We start from the raw sequence: 22,767 nt of genomic DNA on the forward strand, positions 1-22,767 counted from the left end.
CTGGAGCCCTTAAGCCACCGCTTGGAAGATCCTGCCTTTTTTCCATCCAGTTTGGCAGTGCCTTCAGCGGCAATCCTAACCTCCGCAAGCTCAGCAGCGCGGCAAGCAAAGGCTTCTTCTTGGAGCGTTGCTCCCTGAAGACGGAGGGTTGCATTGTAATCGCCCACAAACAAAAGATCATCCTCTTTGCCAGAGTCTGGGGCGGGTGACGCCATTTTAGTGCTGGCCGAGGCAAGCAAAAGAAAAGAGTGAGAGACAAACTGGAAAGAACAGTCTGTTGTTGTTGTTTTTAATAGAAGAGGAGAGTTAGGTAAGAAGGAAAAACGAAAGAAAGGGAGAAAGGACAGAGTAAGGAAGAATCCAAAGCAGAATTAAGGGCAGCAGAGCTATGCTATGGATGTGCTCTCCCCAGCAAGGCAGGAAAGAAAACTGAAAGCAGTGGGCCTTTCCGCGCCCTTCTCTCAGAGCGGGAAATCTCCACCAGCAGTTTCATTAAGTAGAATGAAACTGTGAAAGATGCTATAGCACAAGCACCACAGGGTCTAAGAGAAATCTCCTAGCACACCTTCTGAAACGACTCAGCCAGGTAGAACCACTGGAAGGCAGTGCCCATCCTGATCAGCCAATCCAAAAGGATACCATAGTGTATTGTATCAAACACTCTCAAAAGGTCCAGGAAAATTAATAGGATGGCACTTCTGTGTAGAAACAGAAATTTCTGAAGCTATGAAAAAGGGTTTTTTTCCCATAAAAGAAATGAGGGCAACAATTGAAATATATGCAATACTAACTTTTCTATCAAGTCTAAACCTATTTTGTTGCTACAATATAAAATGCAACACCTATAATTTAGTTAGAATTTAAAATTGTGTTGACATATTATGAAATTTAGAAGTGGAAATGCCTTAGTTTTCTCTAAGCAAAATTGCAAATACATCCAATACCAAAGCAAGAAAAAGCTGTAAACTGCTGCATCCCATGCGATCGCAGCACTTAATTAACCCCCAAGAAAAAATAAAGTTTCATAGGGATCTTTCAGTGCTCCCCAAAATCTCAATTTTTCCAATAGAGATTTTTTTAAAGTCCTCAGATTTTTTCAGGCTGCACATCTTGAGTGATTACAAGAAGTCAGTATTTAATTTTTTCTTTTGTCCTCTTCCATCAGGAGTATCATCCAGTTTTGGTTTCTATGCCAAAGATGGCTTTGGTCCACGTTTCTTCTTCTCTGCTACACATCTTGAGTGAATAAACATTGTCTTGAAAAACATTTCACTCATTTTTAGTTTTTTCAGTGCTCCCCAATATTTCCAAATTACTCAGTGGAAAAACTGAACGCTATACAATTTGAGTGAACAAAATCCTTGTTGGAAAAAGCATTTCACTCATTCCAACAGAGAAAAAAAAATTCATAGTAGTTTTCTAGTTGTCCCCAAAATTTCCACTAGAAAAAACTGGAAAAAACGTCTTTAGACTTTCATGCTATACATTTTCAGTGAGTAAACACTTGTCTTAAAACACATTTCACTCATTTTAAAGGAAAAGTATTATTTCATAGATTTTTTTCACTTTGATAACTTTACTAAAGCAGTCACCCACCTACTCCTATCTCTTGGCTAGTATATGTCATCAGCCAAGTCAAAATAATGAGTTTCTTTCAAGACATCTGGAGTTGTGTAACCCAATATCCACTTGATCCTCAGACAGATTGTCCATGACCAGGTAGGTGAGAGTTACTAGGATAAACAGAATCCTAGGAGGGCTTGTTCAGGAAGGACCTCACCTCCACCTTCCTTAATGCAGATGGATTGGCACACTTTTCCACTGAAAAATTTACTATCCCCTTGGCTCAGTCCCACTTGCATGGCAAGCCGACATCAATCACAGTGGGCAAACGCTGAATATACAGCTGCACCTCTCCAAGCCCTTTGTCCACACAACCAGCAAGCAACAACTTCAAAGTGAGCAAGCAATTCTGACTAGCTGTGCCAGGACAGCGTATTATGGTTGATCTGGCTGCCTTCTCCCGACAGCCAGATTAAATCATAAGGAAATGGAATCGTTACAATATTAACGCTGCTGACCCGGCCCATCATAACTGCAACAAATATGTTAAAACCTGCTCCAACTTTGATTCCACATATTTTCACGTATCAGACATAGAATACTGTCAGACTAGTAGTGTGAAGCAAAGAAGTCTCAAAGTTCTTCCAACACTTTCACACATTTCACAGTCACCACACAAACAAACCCAAAATAGGGGCACTTCAGCAACAAAAGTGAATTCCACAATGCTTTAAATGTGCTGTTACATTTTATGAGCTGCTTTCCCCAACAACAGTTCATCAGCACAATCACACAAAACAGTTCTATTTTTCCCCCCCAGTTAGCAGGACACTTACATTTCTTCTCTTTGTTTCAAGGGGTTCAGAAAGTATACACACACACACACAACACACACACAGAGAGTAATCATAGTCTGCAGGGCCACAGGAACACAGTGATGATACAGTGGTTTTAAAAAGGATGACTCAGGGCTGGTATACATTCCTCTTGCACAAGATTTTCTTTTCCTACACTCCCTTAACACAGGAAATGGTCAAGAAGAATGTATTTTCCACAAGTTATACAACCAATCCATTATTTTAAGATAAAAGTGGAATAAAATACATTGGTAACATTCTAAACAAGGCACATAAAGTACAAAATAATATTTATCAGTTACTATATTGCATGGTATATTTCACAGAAGTAGCTACACCCCATCTCTCTGAAATAACTATTCGGAAATGGACTGCCTTGGGAGTTAAAAAATGAAACCTGGAAAAGCTTTTGTAATACAGGAAATGGTTTCAAAAAATAAAGACTTCCATCACTTAACTTGTTAAATTAACTAATAAAATGTTTAATCAAAGGCTTATATGCTAATCAAATAATTTTATTAAAAGTTAAAAGCAAGCCTTTGATAATGTCAGCTACTTTCATTTGGGCCCCTATACCTCCATCCCAGTAAAAAATATCTTTAGACTGTAATCTGCAATTTTAGCAAAAGAAATTATAGTAATTAGTTTGTCAGGGTTCCCCTCCCCTTCTAAATAAGAAACTTAATACACAAAAGTCTTAGGACACATGTGCTGTAGTGGCCAGTGATTCTGGACTGAATGGAAGACACAGACATAAGAACAGAACAAAAAAAAATGGCTTTGTGCTGAGGCCAAGTTAACCAATGTGGCTCAGGACTTGATAGCCACCAGCACAACCACGAGGCTGTTCCAAAATATCTACGCCTTCCCCAGGCTCCACCCTTAAAATCTCCAGGAATTTCCTAACCTGGAGTTGGCAACCCTACTAAGCCCCCAATAATGCATGCTCAGAGCAAATGTCATACAGTGGTTAGAATGTCAGACTAGGATCTAGGAAACCCAGGTTTTAAATCCAGCTCTGCAGTGGAAGGTGGGAATTGACCGGGACCAGTCACTCCCTCTCTTGTCCTATGCTTCCCGACGAGTTGTTGTGGCAAGGATAAAATTGAAGAAGGGAGAAATATGTTGTAAGCCACTGGGTTCTCAAAAAAGCAAGTAGAAAAGCAGGGTATAAATATCAAAACAAATACACTTGGTGGGTAATAGATCACGATGGGTAGCCATGTTTGTCTGTAGCAGTAGAAAAGAGCAAGAGTCCAGTAGCACCTTAAAGACTAACAAAATTTCTGGCAGGGTATGAGCTTTCATGAGTCACAGCTCACTTCTTCAGAGACAGCTAGAATGTGAGTCCATCTACCCTTAAGTAGAGAAGAGTGAATTTAGACACCCAATGGCAATAGCAAGTAAATAATATTAGCAGGCATAATTGGATTAAGTGTGATATGCAGAGGGGTAGTAGGTGTGAAATCAACATTGGTAATGAGACAGGAATCCCAGATCTCTATTCAGTCCAGGAGAATGCATTGTCTTGAGCTTCATTATTAGTTGTAATTCAGCAGTCTCTCTTTCTTTTCTTTTTTTTAAATAATTTTTTATTGGATTTTAAAATAGTACAGAAAAGAAAGGAAAAGGGGATAGGAAATATACAATACGTCTTATTAGGTTGGTATCTTGGACAGGACAGGTCTTCTCCCTTCTCATTTCTTACTGACAACAAATTTTACTTTAAACTGCTTTCTATTCTAACTTCATTTCATCTATATTATCTTTATATAATTCACTAGTATCAACAATTGCTTTTATACTTATTTTTATCTACTATTACTTTTATCTAAAACATCTACAATCTGCTCAATAAAACACTTATTAATTCTATCTTTAGTTTACAGTGCATCTTCTATAAAACGACTGCCATTTCTGTTCATGATCTTCCGGCGAGTTCTTCTTTATCCAGTTGGATAGTCTAGCCATGTCCGCGTATTCGTACATTTTTGTAATCCATTTGTTTAGTGAAGGTATTTTCTTGTCTTTCCAGTATCTTGCATAGAGTGTTCTTGCTGCGGTCATCCCATATTGGAAGTTCTTTGTCTAAAGGTTTACGTTGGGGAAGAATCATTCCCAATAAAAAGTATTTAATATACAACCTAAAGTCCTGTTGTAGAATAGCTTGTAGTTCTCCGTGTATTTGTTTCCAGTATTTCTGGGCCTTTCTACAGTTCCACCATTGATGAAAGAAAGTGCCTTCAGTCTCTGAACATTTCCAGCAATTGGCTTGGTTTGATTTATACATTTTTTGGAGATCTTTGGGAGCAAAATGCCATCTGTAAAACATCTTATACCAATTTTCCCTGACTGTTTGGGAGCTTGAAAATTTGATGTCTTGTGGCCACATTTCCCCCCACGATTGCATTGGTATAATTTCTCCAAAATTCTGCATCCATTTCACCATGCAGATTTTTACTTGTTCTAATGCTGTTTCTATCGCCAATAGCATTTTGTAGATTTTTGATAGTAAATGATCTTGTGACTTATTCATAATGGATTCAAATTCAGTCTGTTTTTTTCAATTTCCCTTTCTGTAAATATTCAGTTCTTGCCGCGTGAGCAATTTGCATGTATGGAAACCATGATATCTTAAACCCTTCATCATTCAGTTCTTGAAGAGATTTCACGTTATCTTGTTTATTGATGAGATCTTTGTAAGTCAGAAAGCTATATTTGGACCTAGTTTTCCAATCCCAGTACGCTTCTGTGGGAGACATCATCTCTAGAGGCGATGGGCTGATAGTTTCTTTTAGTTCTTGCCAGGTTTTTAAAAGTTGAAATGTCAGATTCTCTTGTTTGATTTCTTTTAGAATTGTCATTTTCTCTTTTGGCCACATCCAATGATGAAAGCCACCCGTCAAACATGATTTCTCTAATCTTATCATCCGATCTTCTGGTTTTTGTATTCAGTCTGCTAACACTACCAACGCGGCTGCTTGATGATATGATTTCAGATTTGGTACTGCTTGACCACCTCTCTTTTTCTCGTCTTGAAGCACTGCAAATCTGACTCTGGTTTTTTCCCCATTTCATATGAATTTCTTAATGACTCGCTGCCATTTTCCAAGAGTTGTCTTTGAAATTCTAATTGGTAATGTCAGAAAGAAGAAGTTTATTCTTGGTAATATATTCATTTTAATCACTGCAATTCTTCCAAGCCATGATATCTGAAGTCTATTCCATCTCTTATAAGTCTTCTTCTATTTTCTTCCAAAGTTCTTTGTAGTTTAGGTCAAATATGTCCGACCCTGTCAGAATTTTTACTCCCAAATATTTTATTTTGGATTTCTTCTTTCTCTTCTAATGTCAAATTAAACGTCAACAAATTTGTTTTTTTGCTTGTTTAGTTTACATCCGATGAAGTAACTGAAGGTTTTGATTTGGTGGATGATTCTTTCTGCTGACTTCTTGGGTTGTTGACACATTAGTACTACATCGTCTGCATAACTTCTGATTTTATACTCTTGGTCTTCAAATTTCAATCCTTGAATTTCTGGGTCCATTCTTATTTTATTTGCCAATATTTCCATGACTAAGTTGAATAGTAGAGGTGATAGAGGACAACCTTGTCTTGTGCCTTTTTCAATATCAAATTGTGCTGTCAGCATTCCATTTATTAACAGTCTGGCCTTCTGTGAGGAATAAATGGCGTCTACTGCATTTAAAAATTGTTCTCCACAATCCATCTGTTTCAGTGTATTCTTAAGAAAGCATCATGAAACATTGTCAAATGCCTTTTCTGCATCCAAAAATAACATTGCAATTTTCTTTTTATTGATTTTGGTATGGTGAATGGCTGCTAAGACTACTCTTAAACTGTCCTTCAATAGTCTTTTTGGCATAAATCCAGTTTGATCAGGATGTATTATTTTTGAAACAAGTCAATATTGCAGCCAGTAATTTATAATTGGACTAGTTGTATATATTCAACTAGTCCAATTTGATCCGTGTCATTATTCTGATACAACTTTCTGTAATAGTTCATGAAAACTTCTTAGATTTCTTCTTCTTTATTTGTCATTTGACCATTCTTTTGAACTGCCAAAATCCTCTTCTCTGATTCTTTCTTTAATATGTTTGATAATAGTCTTCCAGGCTTATTTGCATGTTCAAAAAAATTTTGTTTGGCGAATTTTAGTTTCTTTTGCATCTCTTCTGTTTCAGTTCCACTGATTTGGTGTTTAGTCTCTTGGATCTTTACCAATATGTGCTTTTTGCCTGACTTCTGATGTTCATCTTTTAATTGTTGTAAATGTAAATTTAGTTGGTCTAGTTGCTGTTTTTGGTCTTTATTTTTGATGTTATAGCTATCAATCTTCTTCTCACATAGGCTTTACTTGCATCCCAGACTGAGTTCACTTCCACTTCAGATGTTGAGTTTAGAACAAAGAATTCCTTGATTTCATCTTGACATTGTTTAGTAGTGTCTTTTCTCAGCAGTATGTTGTCATTCATGCACCATCTCCTTAGTCCTCTCCTCTCATTCCTGAACTTTAATTTAAGAGGGTTGTGATCTGCATATGTTGAAGGTAAAATGGAGACTTCCTCAATTAAATTCAATAGGGTCTTAGATATAAAACAAATCTATTTTGGAATAAGAGTGGTGTCTTTTGGAAAAGAAAGTATAGTCTCTGTCTTTGGGGTGTTTAAAGCGCTAGGCATCTAACAGACCCCAATCTTCCATAAACTGAAGTACTACCCTTGGTAATTTGTTCCCTTTAAGATGTATGGATTTGTCTATTTTGTGGTCTATCACTCCATTCATGTCCCCTATAATCAAAATTTCTCCTTGATGAATGTCCACTAAATCCATGAAAAATTTTTTCCTTTTGTGTCATTTGGAGCATATATATTTGCTACTGTTATTATCTTCCCATTTGCTCCTTGTGCCACTATAATCTGGTATCTTCCTCTTTTCCAAAGTGTCTATCACCGTCAACTTGTTACCTTTATTATAGGTCACCACTCCTCTCTTTTTTTTTGTCGACGAAGAAAAATAAACTTTGCCCAATTTCTTACAGTCCAAAAATTTCCCATGGGTTTCCTTAATATGTGTTTCTTGGATGCAAATTATATTACAAGCTTCTTTAATTAATTTGTGAAATATTCTCTTTCTTTTGACTGTTGAATTGAGTCATCCATCTTAATTTATTCCAGATGCCTTGTCTTGTTTGAGTTCTTCAGGTATTTCTTCTTCTTCAAGTAATGATCCTCCAGAAGCTAAAATTTTTGCTTGTCTTTGTTCTTCTCTGGTGATCTCCAATAGAGTCTCTGGCAAGACAAATGGTTTGGCAGCTTCCAAAAAAGCATTCACTTGGTCTCTCTCTGGCTGTGGAGTTTGCGGATCCACTTGTACAAGTCCTAAGAGGGATTCTCTTAGTTCTAGTCTTCTTGGTTCTTTTTCTCTTGCGGGACGTTCTGGTTCAGCTTTTGATGGTGTACCTGGATCTCTGCTCGGTCTGTCTCTTCTGTTTCTAATGGTTAATTCTGTTAACAGTTGGTCAGCTTCTTCTCTGTTCCTAACAGTTCTTCTCCCTTCTGGTAAAGAGATGTCCAATGCGTATGGGGCAATCCAATGAAATCTAATATTCCACCTGTATAACACCGATCTTAGATCATCAAACTGTTTTCTTTTTTGAATCACTGCTGGTGGTAAGTCCGCTAAGACCAGGATGTCTTTCCCTTCATGTTGAAGATGTTGTTCTCTTTGTAAACGTAAAATATCATCTCTGGTCCTCTGTCAGGACCGGCCTCGCTGGAGAACAGAGTACTGTGGTTTGGCCAGGTGCTAATCCAAGGTCGCAACTGTTATGCTGTCATGCTAATGTTTTGAGAGTTGTATGTGTTGTCTAACTTCTGTGGGAACTGAAGGGTTGCCCTAGCAACCAGAGTGGCCTGACTTTGTAGCCTTTCTTTTATATATACGATCCTCTGTAGACTGCACCCCCATTACAACCCTTCTAGTTTTCTGGCTTCTGCAACTTGTTGTATATTTCCAAATAAACCAGCTTTCTTAAGATTTCCTGCCTATGGAGTCTGTTTATGGATTTGCCAACGAGCACAGAGCTTACATCCTCTGGTGGGTGAACTTGACTAAAATGTCTCTCGGAGTATTATATCCGGCAGAATATGCCGAATTTATTCTAAAAATCTTTTCTATTTGGAGAAATTCTTCTTTGAGGTTGTAGGTATCTTGAAGTAGAAGCTGTAGTTCTGATTCAAGGTTCACTAGTCTGCATTTTTCTCCACATCCTCTAAATTTCAGATTCTGTTCTTGGTTGATTATGTCTTGATGGTCAAATCTCTCTTCTGCGATATTATGCTTTTCTTGTAGATTTAAGGTGATAGCATGATGTTCAAGTTCTTCAATCTTATTTTGTTTGTGTTGAAGTGATTTGATTTCCTTGGTATTGTCATCAATTTTCTTCTCGATTCTCTGTAATGATTCTTGTAATGTGTCTTGTAATTTCTGATGACTCTCCCGTAGACTTTGCTGAAACGATTTTTGAAGTTTTTTCTTTTTGTTTTTCACTTAGCTTTATTATTAAATTCTTAAGTTCATCCATTTGAGTATCCTCTTCATCTCCCTTTGTCTTTTTATTCTTTGGCATTCCTGCTTGGTGTAGAAGATTTTGAAAATTGGAAGAAAAAGTTTGGAGTTTTGTCTTTATTGTTATTTCTTCTTCTTTGGATGCTCCTAATTGGCCCACCGGGATTTTCTTAAATTTGTTGTTCAGCTGAGTTGTATTTTTTCCCATAATACTTCCTAAAAAGCAGACTTCCGGCAGGACCTGAGCGAGGAGCAGCACGGAGGATTCTGAGCCGCTTCCAGCACACACTGGCCAAGGAGGGATATCTGCTTGCAGAGAATCCTGGGGGCAAAGGGATCCCCCACCCTGAACCCCCCCTCTACGAGGTCCGAGAGTTTTGGGCGCCGCAAAAATAAAGTGGCACCAAACGAAGCCAGTCAGGTATCGGGCTTTGCCCGATCCGACTCGCGCCCGCCATTCCCCCCCTCCTTTCCCATCCCAGAAAAACCTTTTAAAAAGACTTCCAAACAGAAGGGAAGTATCTTGGACAGGTGAAGAACCTGAATAACAACAACTACGACAAAGAGCTTTTCAACATCAATATTCAAACTCAAAACAGACAGGTGGAATCGGAGCGGAGCTGTATGACCCAGGACAAGAACGAACAGCAGACTGGCAAGTTAAAAATAATTTGGGAAAAAAAATCCAAGGGTTTAAGAGAATGGGAGAAGGTCGTTAGTGGGGAAAAGTGAAGGGAAGTTTAAACTCACAGGCGGAGCCGGGGCAAAGCGGAGTCTCTTTCGACTGTGCAGCAGCAGCTTGGTGACGATCCGGGGAGGAGGTGTGTGCGAACATAGCCCTGTAACACCCTGGAAAGACTTAAAAATTACCTTTGAAGCAAGCGGAGCCCCTGTTTCGATTCAGAAAATTTTGGCCAGCAGCCAGATATACTCCATTGTACCTGAACTGAGTTCAGGCTTCTTCACGGAAGAAGATAGATGCCAAGTATAGAAGTGTCCACGCTAGAATTGAAGACTACAGCAACACCCAGTGGATTACAAAAAAATTGCTCCCTGCAAATAAAGATTTTCCCAAGCCACTAATACAGGGGTGGGGAACCTTTTTTCGGCCAAGGGCCATTTGGATATTTATAACATCATTTGCGTGCGTACAAAATTATCAACTTAAAAATTAGCTGACCAAGTCCCAAGCAGGCAGCTGCCCCAGTTGACCCCCCCAGGCAAGTAGGCAGACATCCAACCAGTGGCACACTCGCCCACCTGGTGGCACAGGATGGTCTGTTGCACCAGCCGGGCGTAGCTGTCCAGCCGCACCCCAGAGTTGCTCCTGCTCAGCATAGTCGGGGCTGGATTGTACAGCCGGCTCCTGCTACCTCAGCCCGCAGGGATGAAATGAGGACACACTGGCTAAAAACTCCCCCCGCCCGCACATTCTGGCCCTGCCCCCTTTAACCCCTCCCCATTTTTCCCGCTTCCAGCCACCTTGAATCTCCGTGAGAAAAGAGGACTATAAATGAAGATTATTATTATTAATTTTGACATTCACCAGAAACAAAAAGAATTGTTAACATTCTTTTAAGATTGTCTGTTCATTTTTTACAGGAGTATTTACATTTTGAATATTTGTAGTCTGAAAGTTAAATTTAACACACTAAAATTAACTGTCAAATGACATGGTGGAAAAATATAACAGAGCTGGTAACTGCATACACCATGCTCCCAATTATTTAACTGATTAAAGGATTGAGCTGAAGATCTGTGTGCGCTTTTTCTAGCCCGTTATTTCTGATGTAAATTCTCCTTGCCTGTTTAACAAGGGAATGTCAAGGCTGAGAATGGGATGTGGCAAGGAATATTTGCAACACAGAGGAGAAGGGCAGCAGTAAGAGACCATGCATGACAGCCTGGAATGATAGAGAGACTTGTGGGTGCACTTGACCTTAGAGATATAATCCAGACAGATCAGAAATACCAAACTTAACAATTTAAAAGAGGTTTAATTCTTGCAGTGTTGTTTTAAGAGTAGAGACACAACACAAAGTGGTGCAGTGCAAACAATTACTCGCTTTACTAAAAAGAACTTTCATGGTTGTAATATTTAAGAAACTACAGCACATATTTCTTAAATCTGGTGTCATAGTGCTAAATAATTTTCATAAAAGGTGGCTAATGGAGAGCTTTAATTTATTGCTACATACTAAAAGACAACTTTTGTAGAATTAAGTCAAACTATGTTTAATCAAAAACTGAATAATTTGTCTTAACATATACTAGCAACTAGATTTTACAGGGGGGGAAATACTATATCCTGTGAAAGTGCACTTTTAAAAACTGAGCAATACAACTGGAAACACTTCCTAAACTCTGTTCACTCATGAACACTTAGTTTTACGCTTTTGCTGATCATGCAATGTTATTTTCATCTGATAGCATCTCACAACAGAAGCAGTTGAAGATGTTTTAAGTTTAAAGTCCAAATATGCCTACAGACATGTTTGACTTGAATGAAGTAAGTATAGTTCATGCAATACCAGTACCACAAGTGTGAAACCAAAGGAAGCAACACAGCTACAGTGGGCAAAATGCAGCCAATAGTTAAACAACTTGTTACTGGTTGTCAGGAGCAAGCCATGAAATGGTATGCGGTAGTGCGATTGTGCTGCTCCCAGGTGCTGTTGTGCTGTTCTGTCCAAGGCCAGTCTATGCCCCGTGTTTAGTCTTCATAGATTCCCATATTGTGGGAATCGCCAAGTGCTCCTTCCTGCCTCTGGGAGGGGGGTTGCCTAGGTTACCAGTTATCTCCTTTTGCTTTTCCATATATGCCATGCACCATGCCCTTGCCCCTTACTAGTGTCCTTTTGAATATGGCTTCTGAAACCTGTCGATTCTAACCAATAAAACTGCTTTTGTGGATTTGCCGTCTGCTGAAATCTGTTTATGGGTTCATCGCAGGGCTAGAGCTTACACTGGTGTCAATGGGAAAACTGAGACTATATCCTTAAATCTCGCCACAGATGTCAATAAATGGGGCTTGTGTGTGTGTTTGCCATCAAGTCACAGCTGACTTATGGCAACTCCACAGGGTTTTCAAGGCCAGAGACATTCAGAAGTGGTTTGCCATTGCCTGGCTCTGTGTCACGCCCCTAGTATTCCTTGGAGGCCTCTCAACCAAATACTTGCTAGGGTCAGAGCGGAGAGCGTGTGACTGGCCCAGGGTCACCCAGCAGGTTTCCATAGCAGAGTGGGGATTCGAGCTTGGGTTTCACAGGTTCTAGTTCACTACACCAGGGCTTCTTAAACTTTTTCCACTCGGGACCCATTTTTGCCAGAGAAATTTTTACACGACCCTGGGTATATAGGTATATAATATAGGTATACAAATAAAATATTTACTGATAATAAATCAAATTTTTTGCAACCCCCACATTCAGTTACACAACCCAGAGTTTAAGAAGCTTTGCACTACACCACTCTGGCTTAGATGAGTAACTGTGGTTGTATTTCACTCGCTCTTCAGTTAGCACCAAAAAAGAGGCAGAAGGCTTACTTCATGCACACTCTAAGGTAAACAAACAAAAAAAATTAAAGATCTAAGTAATTCTAAACTAACTCAAAAAGGAAAAAGCCAGCTCCTCTAAGCCAACTCAAAAGGGCATAAACTAGTCATCTGCTCAACTTGCACCCTCCTCCATTCAAACAGTGCAAAAAGTTCAAATCACACTACAGTATGCTAGTATTACCTCTACGCATGCCATGTGCTACATCGTCATCACACCATGCTAACTATATGGGTCTTGCTGTTAAAATGTGTGGGACCCTGATACAGGCACCTGACCTCAGTGATACATTTTCCCTAAAAAATTCACTCTATAGCTTTTGAAAATGAAAACTCCCAACGTGTCTATGTTGCAATAAAAATCTAGCATAACTGACGCCAATTTCAGAAACAATTTTTCTGGACTATGTGGCATAAATATTTTTTATTCACATCAGTGTAATGAAACTTTTGTTTTCAAAGTACAAATCACTACGAGTTTACCCAAACTCTTGGCTGGACAATGTCCAAGCAACATATGAACATTCATGTTTTACTCACTGTTTGATTTATCTCCTCTTCTCCCATGGGTTCATCTACAATTTGCTGGCCATTCTGCAAAAGAGTTTTTAAAAAAGAATTACTAAAGCAACTAAAGTAGAAACGTTTTTCTAAATTCTTAAAATTCAACAATAAAAATGCTTATACTGTAGCAAAAAGAAAAAAACACAAGTTAGTTTCAGTTGTTGTAGACAAGATGATGAGGGAAAAATACTATGGTGATGACTCTTCTTTTTTTTTCTTCCCCAAAAGAATACATGAAACACATGAATCAGACCCTTGGTCTATCAAAGTCAGTATTGTCTACTCAGACTGGCAACTCTCCAGATCTCAGGCAGAAGTCTTTCATGTCACCTGCTGCCAGATCCTTTAATTGGAGATGCCAGGGATTGAGCCTGGGACTTTCTACATGCCAAGCAGATGCTCTACCACTGAGCCACACCCCCTGCCCAGAGGGGAGCCAGTGGTAAAAGGTTCTTCTCTTGCCAGCCTCCTGTTGATAATACTGGCAGATAGCAATCCTCCTGATTACAAACAGCAAGAAGAGGGCTATCTATTTAATAAAGTCAAAGTTGGGAAACTCCTGGAGATTTGGGGATGGAGTCTGGGACGGACAGGGACCTCAGCCAGGTACAAAGCCATACAGTCACCCTCCAAAGCAGTGGTTCCCAACCTGTGGGTCGTGTCCCCCAAGGGGGTCGTCAAGTGCTTTCTGGGGGGGTCGCCGAGCCCTTGTACAAGCTGCCGAGCCCTGGGAAACCCCCCCACCCGGCTCCCAGGGCTCGGCGGCCACCCGCACCTGATCCGGAGCCCCTGGCAGCAGCTCGGGCGTCACCACCTTCCCCCCCCCCCAGAGAGCGGCGCTGCGTTCCCCTGCCTGGGCTGCGAGGAGCCGTCGGGGCGCTTCTCAGCTCAGGCCTCCCTCCCGTGCGCCTGGGCGCTTGCACGCTCCCCGCCCTCCGCCCCTCCCTCCCCGGGCTTGGTGTGAGTCGGCCCACGGGCGCCGGAGTGATGGGAGGCTTCTCTTCAACCAAACCTTGGAAAACTCCACCGGAGAGAGAAGCTGGCGCTGAGGAGGAGGCTTCCTGCGCGCAAACGCCACAGGGAAATGGAGCTTCCCCTGCTGCTCCGCACGCCATCTCCTCTCCCCGCCCAGCGGCTGCCGCGACTCCTCAAGCCCTGGCTTGATTGGGCTCTGAGGGGGACAAGCCAGGCATTTGCACTGCTTGCCTTGCTAGAGTTGGCAAACCATTACCCCCCCTTCCCCAGCAGCTGTTACGCTGGCCGGCTCCAACGATGCTTTCTCCCATTCCCACCGCTAGAGTGGGAAACCCAAGCCGGGCGGGGAGCCTTACAGGTGGGAGGGGGCGGGAGGGCGCGCCCGGCTCTGCCACGTTCGCCCTGACGCTGCCCCAGACTCACCTCAGGAAACGGTGCAGCTCCTTCCGCTTCCCCCTCCTCTGCTCCTCCTTCTTGGGCCTTTTATGCCAGGGAGGTTGCGCCTGGGATTTGCCGCTCTCTGGATGCACGTTTCCCCCATCCAGATTCTCAAAACTCAACAATCAGCCCCCGTGCAGAGTTTTGAGAATTCGGATAGGGGAAATGCGCATCTAGAGAGCGGCAAATCCAAAAGGCAAAACCTCCCAGGCATAAGTGGCCTCGCATTATGTATTCCCAGCGATGTATTAAGTCTTGCCAGTAAGACTCTTCCAGCTCCTCTGCAGGCGGTACTTAATTCTCTGATCAAAATTGTGACTCAAAAAATCTATTTTTAATGTGTTTTCTTTATCCTATTGAAAATGTCATTTTATGGCTTTATGCAAATGTGGCGGGGGTCGCAAGTTACTTGGCAATTGTAAAAGGGGGTCGCGACTCGAAAAAGGTTGGGAACCACTGCTCCAAAGCATCAATTTTCTCCAAGACAACTGATCTCTGTGGTCTGGAGATGAGCCATAATTCCGGGTGATTGCTGGGTCCCACTTCAAGGCTGGCATCCCTAATCTTTCTATATTCTAAGATGTAATGAACTGCCATCTTGGAACAATAGTTGTCCCTGTGAGCCACCACTTTTAGAGTTTTAATATCAAACCTTATTGCCATTCCTCAGACCACACACTAAGAACCCAGAAATATGCACTGATATCTCTGTGTATCAGTTAGAAGTGCCTCTCCTGCAAAAGCCTGAATTTTTTGCTCTTCTCCAAAACATACCATCAGATCCTCCAAACATTGGAAACAGAACAGGAAACAGGAAACAAATCCACTACTTAAAGACCATGAGTCAAACACATGTTGCAGAAGTCTATGAATGCTTCCATTTACTCTGAAATGAAAACTGAGGTTTTACACACACATAAACTCCAGATATTATTGCCAATCCATTTTGTGACATGTGGTTTTTCCTGGCCACGCATGTACCTTAAAAAACCTCAACACACAATTACAGCACTAACTTCTCCCATGTAGCCTAGAAAAACCTACCGAGGTTTCCAAGGGCATTTCAAATGATCCTCCTCCTTGCCTCAAGCAACTTCTGCTTGCCTTGATTAGTCACATCCTGTTCATTGGCATGACTGCAATATTGTAGAAATTGGTCCTTAATCAGCCAGCTCATATTCCTTTAATTACTTGTGGTAGCCAAAGCAATCACTAATTATTTTTATTCTATTTTTCATAACTGCTGTTATGAAATCATCATCATACGAAAAACTGAGAAATCTGTATTTCAGTTTTTCTTTGCTACTTTCTCTAGGTAAAAAAAAGTAGAAATACATCCAGTTCTTATTTATTCCATTAATCAATATTAAACATGGAATATTAAACTATGGAAATATTTACCGCAGAAAAAAACCTTGTAAAATGTTTAAATAAAAAACAGATCTGACAAATGTATCAAGAAAGATTCTACACATCACATATCCGAGTTACTATTAGAGTAGGAGTCTGTGGAATTACGCTAACTTTCGTATACTACAGTCATTTTAATGGCCTATAAATTGTACTATGCGCAAGGGACATCCAAATAAGAATAAACTACATATAGCTGATCTATAATTTTATCTTATGACTTAGCTAGTGAATCAAACACATAGTATGCAATGTACTATTTACTGAAAGGCCTATCATGAATTGTGATTCACTATATGCAGTCATTTCTTTAGAACAATGAGTAATAAAATGACACATTACCAAAAACTACTTAACTCTCTGGCAGCATGCCAAAGTATAACCCTAAAATATACAAACAAATGCACTGTGATGCAGTGGTTAGAGTGCCAAAGTAGGATCTGGGAGACCCAAGTTTGGAACTCTGCTCTGCCATGGAAGCACACTGGCCCAGTCACAGGGTTTTTGTGGGGGTGACATGGTGGAAAGGGGGCCAAGCACAAGCTACTTTCAGTCCCCATTGGGGAGAAAAGCCAGGTATAAGCATAATATTTTTAGTCAGAAATTTATATCAGTCAGGACTGAAAAAAGCATCACTATAATGGAGTCAAGTTAAATAAATGCCAAGTTATAAAGAAATACAAGATTTAAAGTTTTTTTTAAAAAACCAAGCCAATTGGTATTTAATACAATACTAGAGTAAATATCATCTATAGCTCTTTCAATGTAAGGTCAGTTACAAAATCAACTAGGGGTAGTTAAGTTACAAATATCTTTACATAGCATGCAAATGCCCAAGTTCTCAGATATCAAAACCTCTGATAGAAAAAAAAGATTGAGAAGGCAACATGTTTTAGGTTTATCTTAAAAATCTGCTAGTAAAATGAAGCAATAAAATATTTAAGTTGGAGATGAAATGTATACTGGCAGTAATGGCAGAATGCAAGTATTCTGTACGAAAAACAAATCTTTCCTTTCTCCCCCTGTCTTCCACAAAGTGCTACACAACCTAAAGGTTGCTTCTGAGGAGGTCAGGGGGTAAAACTCGGATACAGAGTAGTGGGATATGACACTAAAGGAAAATCCTTGGAAATGGCAGTCCCACTTTCCATGAGATAAAGTGCCCTTTGAGAAGACTGTGTTACATAACGGATGAATGCACTGACGGATGAATGCACTGACACCTTCTACTTGTTACGCCAATATAGACAGAACATTAGAGTTTCAATAAATTTGTCTTCCTGCTTATATCTCGGTTTAATGTAAAGGTTTAACTTTCTTTTCTGCAACCTGCCATATTTCTAACACTCATTAGTCACAAAATTTTTCTTATTTTTAATTATTTTTAATTATTATGTTATACACATGCATCGTACGTCTAAATGTTGACCTGGTAACTCAGAAGTAAAAGCACTGGATCCTTTTGCAATTCACATCCTTGTAGGTCTTTAATTCTGTGACCTTCCCCCAATAAGTTTCAGTCTCTTCACAACATCAGCACACCATACAAGAAATACACTATCTTTGTTACATCTCCAGCATTTTTCATTTTATATATTATTTATATACACCGAGAGAAAAATATTTCAACTTGACATGTTAAATGCTTGCCCATCTCTCCATTCATCCATCAGACTTTTGTTGTATTTTATTAAACAAAGGAATTTTGCATTAACATATCACCCTTTCCTCCCTTTGGCTCTGTCATGTATTCCATGTGGTAGGATAAGAACCAAGTAATTTTACACAGGAACTGATTCAGTATGTACACTAAACTTTTGTGACTATTCTCATGGAAATTAAGAACTATATATCATATCCAAATCTAGGTACACTGAACACTAGTCTTGTAGGACCCAATAACCTTCCAGAAAAAATCCTATGTATGTATCAAGAAACATTAACAGAATTCACAAGCAAGGTCCACTTTGTGTGGCTCCTCCCTCGTCAGCCCCGCCCCTCTGCCCTCAGGCACTGTGTTCTGCTATCCTGGGTCTCTCCATGCCTCACAATAAGGGTCTTGCACACAGGTCCACCTTCCTTTTCCCAAAGAAAAGTGCTGCTATAAGTTCAACACCAAAATTCAGAATGACCTCGATAGACTGGAGAGCTGGGCCATAAGCAATCAAATGGATTTCAATAGGGAAAAGTGTAAAGTACTTCACCTAGGCAGAAACAACATAAGGCACAGGTACAGGATGGGAGAGAGCTGGCTTGACAACAGTACATGCGAAAAAGATCTGGGAGTCTTAGTGGACCATGAACTGAACATGAGTCAACATTGTTATATGGCGGCGGCGAAGACCAGTGCAATTCTGGGCTGCATCAATGGGAGTATTGTGTCTAGATCAAGGGAAGTAATACTACCACTGTATTCTGCATTGGTCAGACCTCACTTGGAATACTGTGTCCAGTTTTGGGCTCCACAATTTAAGAAGGATGTTGACAAGTTGGAGCATGTCCAGAGGAGGGTGACCAGAATGGTCCAAGGTCTGGAATCCATGCCCTATGAGGAGAGACTTAAGGAGCTGGGTTTGTTCAGTCTGGAGAAGAGAAGGTTAAGGGGTGAATATTTGAAGGGACGTCATGTTGATGAGGGAACTAGCTTGTTCTCTGTTGCTTCAGAGATTAAGACACGGAGTAATGGATTTAAACTAAGAGAAAAGTTATTCCACCTAAACATTAGGAAGAACTTTCTGACAGTGAGGGCTGTTCGACAGTGGAATGTGCTGCCCCGGAGGGTGGTGCAGTCCCCGTCTTTGGAAGTCTTTAAGCAGAGGCTAGACGGCCATCTGCTGGGAGTGCTTTGATTGTGGGATCCTGCATGGCGGGGGGAGGGCTGGGGTCACTGGAGATGTGGGGGGAGGTAGTTGTTAATTTCCTGCATTGTGCAGGGGGTTGGACTAGATGACCCTGGTGGTCCCTTCTAACTCTATGATTCTATGATCCCATTCACTCCTCCTTGGCCTCTTTGTATATGTTTTTCTTGTCCTGTTGATTAGCCTCAGCAAAATCCCCTGGCCCTAAATGGGCCAAAATCTGGACCAGCAGTTGAAGCACCACCTTCCTCCAATGCCTGTCCCACACCAGCCTGCCCTCCCCTTCCCTCTCACCATGGACAATCACCTGCTGGACTTTCCTTGCCCAATCCCCCCTGAGTCCTGGTCTGGTGCATCCTTCTTTGTCTCTAACCATGCCATCCTGGCTGGGGAGACACCAGTGGCTGCTGCTGGCTGGGCCAGCAGTGTCTGTGGGGGACCACTGTTCCCCACGCCACTGTTGCCCCTTTAGTGTCAGGTGATGACATCATCAGCTGATGCCAAAGCCCCCGTGACCCTAGAGCAGTGGTGGTGAACCTATGGTACGTGTGCCAGAGGGGGCACTCAGAGCCCTCTCTGTGGGCACGCGCACCATCGCCCCAGCACAGAGTTCACCTGAGTTCGTTACTAGAAAGCCAGAGGGATGCGGGGCCGGGCTGCTCCCCTCCCCCTCTCTACGCACCTGAGGGCATTTCTCACATCACCTGCCCCTCTGCCCAGCAGCCCAATGGGAGCGCTTCCTCCCTCCCATCACATGCGGCAGGGCGGCTCACATGGAGCGTGAGGGTGCGGCGCGGATGGCAGCCAGTTGAGTCTGTGGCAAAGGTGATCCCGTGGTGGGGTTGGAGAGGAGCTAGGTTGGAGGGGAGCATAGCTCACAGCGTGGCATAGCTGGAGGGGAGCAGAGCGTTTGGGCCACAGCGCAGGCTTTGCGGCGCCTTCCACCTTTTAGTGAAATCCCCTACTAAAAGAGGAACACCGACTTATCCAGCATGTAATTAACCTGTGGAACTCCTTGCCACAGGATGTGGTGATGGCATCTAGCCTAAATGCCTTTAAGAGGGGAATGGACAAATTTCTGGAGGAAACGTCCATCACGGGTTATTAGCCCTGATGGGTATGTGCTACCTCCTTATTATAGATGTGGGCCACTGTGAGATACAGCAGCTGGACTAGATAGGAAATTCTACAACATTTGCAGACAATCCTACAAGCCATCAGGAAATCTACAAGGAATTTTCTAGCATTGTAGCAGCTGCAAAGGTGAAATTTTAGTAACAGATTTTTACAGTTCCGTAAGATGGAGACAACCCTGTATTTTCTTACTTCTCCAGATAAAGCCAAATTTGAAGAACTTGATCTTTCCCGCTGACCCTGGTTAGATTTAGGAAATCTGGAAACACAGCTTTCTTGAAATTCTAATAGCTCCATCTGGAAAAATAAATTCTATGACCCGCGTGAAACACTTGAGAAGATAGAAGGGATGACAAAGGACAGCACAGTTAGTTCTGAAAATGAAATCCTTAAAGTGTGGAATTCTCGGCCAAATAATTTTAAGTCAATGAAAGCACTTGGGATTGCTTTCCTTACTTTGTTTGGATCATCTTATTCTTGTGAGCAGCTGTTTTCAGCTTTGAATTATATCAAATCTGACACTAGAAACAGACTAACAGATGACCTGAGTGCTGCATGTGTTGCTCTCAAACTTACAAAGTATGAGCCAAGGTTAGACAAATTATCAGCATGCATACAACAGCAAAAATCACATTAATTGTTCAAAAGCATGCCAAATGCAAACTTTTACCTTTCAATAAGTTGTTTGTATCATTGAAAGGTCTGTTATTGTGTTTTTATTTTAAGACAAAAGATGTTAATGTATGAGTTGTTTTTTCTAAACTAAAACCTCAGTATTCAGGTTTAAATTACCGTGTTGGCACTTTGCGATAAATAAGTGGGTTTTGGGTTGCAGTTTGGGCACTCAATCTCTAAAAGGTTTGCCATCACTGCCCTAGAGAGAGGCATCAAGGGGCACTCCCATCCACAGAGACAGTCGTGTTTTTCAGGTCCTGTTGCAAGGACTCCATTGTCATTGGGGGCTACTGGAGGTACTAGGAAGGAGAGAAGGTTTACTTGGCCCTAATTTTGGTGGCAGCTCCAGGCTTGGTAAGATTGTTGCCATGGAGGCCAGGTCAGGCAGTGAACCTGGACAACTTTTTATTCAAGCATTAGTTTCACCACATTAACTGTCAACACAAAACCATTCATAACAGGACGAACAAAAATCTACCACAGCTTTCCACTAAAGAACTCTGCATTCATCAAAATGTATCTGTAGAAAAAAATGTATTCCAAGGGCCAATTTAAATGTAACAGTCCCCACAGGAGGAAATTTTTAAAAAGCCAACCTGTATTTGATATAATATCTAAACCCTGTTACAGGTACACTGGAACTACTTGTTCTCTCCCTGAGCCAAGGCTAGATGTCTTTAGAGAAGGCATGGAGATTGCTTACAAAGCCCAACACATGTGATGTGTCTTTCAAACATTATGCTTATGTCCTGAAGTGATAACATGTAGAAGCACTTTTTTGGTGTCCTTAACAGTGGGGTTGTTTCATTTAAAGCAGTTTGGAGACCAGTGACAAAATGTTTGTTTTTCATTAGTACACCTCTGATACTAAATTTTAACTAGTTTCAAACAATGTGTTATTTGTGGGAAATAACACTATTTTTTGGTAACTCCGTAGGATGGAAAGAAATGAATAGTTTCCTGATTTAGCTGAGTCCGGAAGTTGGGTATAGCAAATTTTTACAGCTTTTCACTGTTACCAGGAAGAGAAATCCAACTTATGAAGCATCTGAAGATTTCTTAGAAATATGCTATAAAAGTAACTTATCAAGCCAGACTACCTAAATTCAGTCAAACCACAAGAACATTGTTCTGATTAGATAAATTACAAGCTGCCTCTTAGAACACAAGAAACAGGCGGAAATGACTGATACAGATGAACCCTTGCTCCTACAATTAGATGCTTCTTTGCAGTGGATACAGACTTCCCCTTTGAAAAAATAAGCCAGCTCTCATAGGCAAACTCCTCCTTCCAGGTTAGGACCTATGTGTGAGAAAGTTGGGCATCTGGGCAAAGTGAGGGGGAATGGAGGGAGGAGAAAGACATTCACTATGAAAGTAACCAGACACCACCAGAGCAGAACAAAAGCAGCAGAGTTATTCAGCCCCACAGGCTCTACTGAATGGTTTGAAAAAAGGACAACCCCTACACACTCACTCATCTAAACCAGATACTATTCGATCAAGAGAGATCGCATATTTGGGTTGTGGAAGGACAGAAAAAGAGAGTTGTTCAGTGGGTTTTTCTTTATCGCCTCATTTGGCAAAATTCAGAACAGAGATAGAATATACATGAGAAAGTTCCTTCACACACACCCATCTCCTTCACCCACTGGCATTCACTTTGATATATTATTTTTATCATGCATCGCTTTTAACTGAATTTCTTACCTCATCTACCCCAGTTTACAACTGTTCATTAGACTGCTTCTGTCACTGCAAACCCAAGAGACTGTTTGAAGACTGTCTGAAAGCCATCAGCGGCATTAACTGTAGGGATGAGCATATTCCTACCCTACCAAACACCTTACTAAAGAGAATGAAAACGGAACTCTCACATCCTCATTATGCTAGAGTTAAAATACTTTCCTTCCTTATTCTTGTTAGAAGAGAAGATGCATCTCTGTAAAAGAAGAAAATTTAAAAGTCCCAGGAGCTAGGACTCAAGACAAGCAGTACTTTGTACTAATCAAGTCGGAAGTGCGGACACCCCATTTCCCCACTACTACTGTGTGTTAACCCCCCCCTCGTGCACACACACTTACAATCACGTATTGAAAAGGAGGAGGAGCTACACCTTCGGTCACTTTGCACCGGACAGTC

At 41.1% G+C, this 22,767-nt stretch overlaps 1 protein-coding gene across 4 annotated transcripts in view; it reads right to left on the reverse strand.

Moving 5' to 3' along the window:
- Window positions 1–22,767, reverse strand: part of RPS6KA3 (ribosomal protein S6 kinase A3) — a 65,712-nt gene that overhangs the window by 41,107 nt on the left and 1,838 nt on the right. For all 4 annotated transcript variants that reach the window (XM_056861847.1, XM_056861846.1, XM_056861845.1 and 1 more), the window contains exon 2: window positions 13,112–13,165. In XM_056861847.1, coding sequence (XP_056717825.1) covers window positions 13,112–13,165 — 54 coding nt within the window. The remainder of the gene's footprint in view (window positions 1–13,111; window positions 13,166–22,767) is intronic.

This window comes from Euleptes europaea, chromosome 16 (genome assembly GCF_029931775.1).
Source record: "Euleptes europaea isolate rEulEur1 chromosome 16, rEulEur1.hap1, whole genome shotgun sequence".
Lineage (NCBI taxonomy): Eukaryota > Metazoa > Chordata > Lepidosauria > Squamata > Sphaerodactylidae > Euleptes > Euleptes europaea.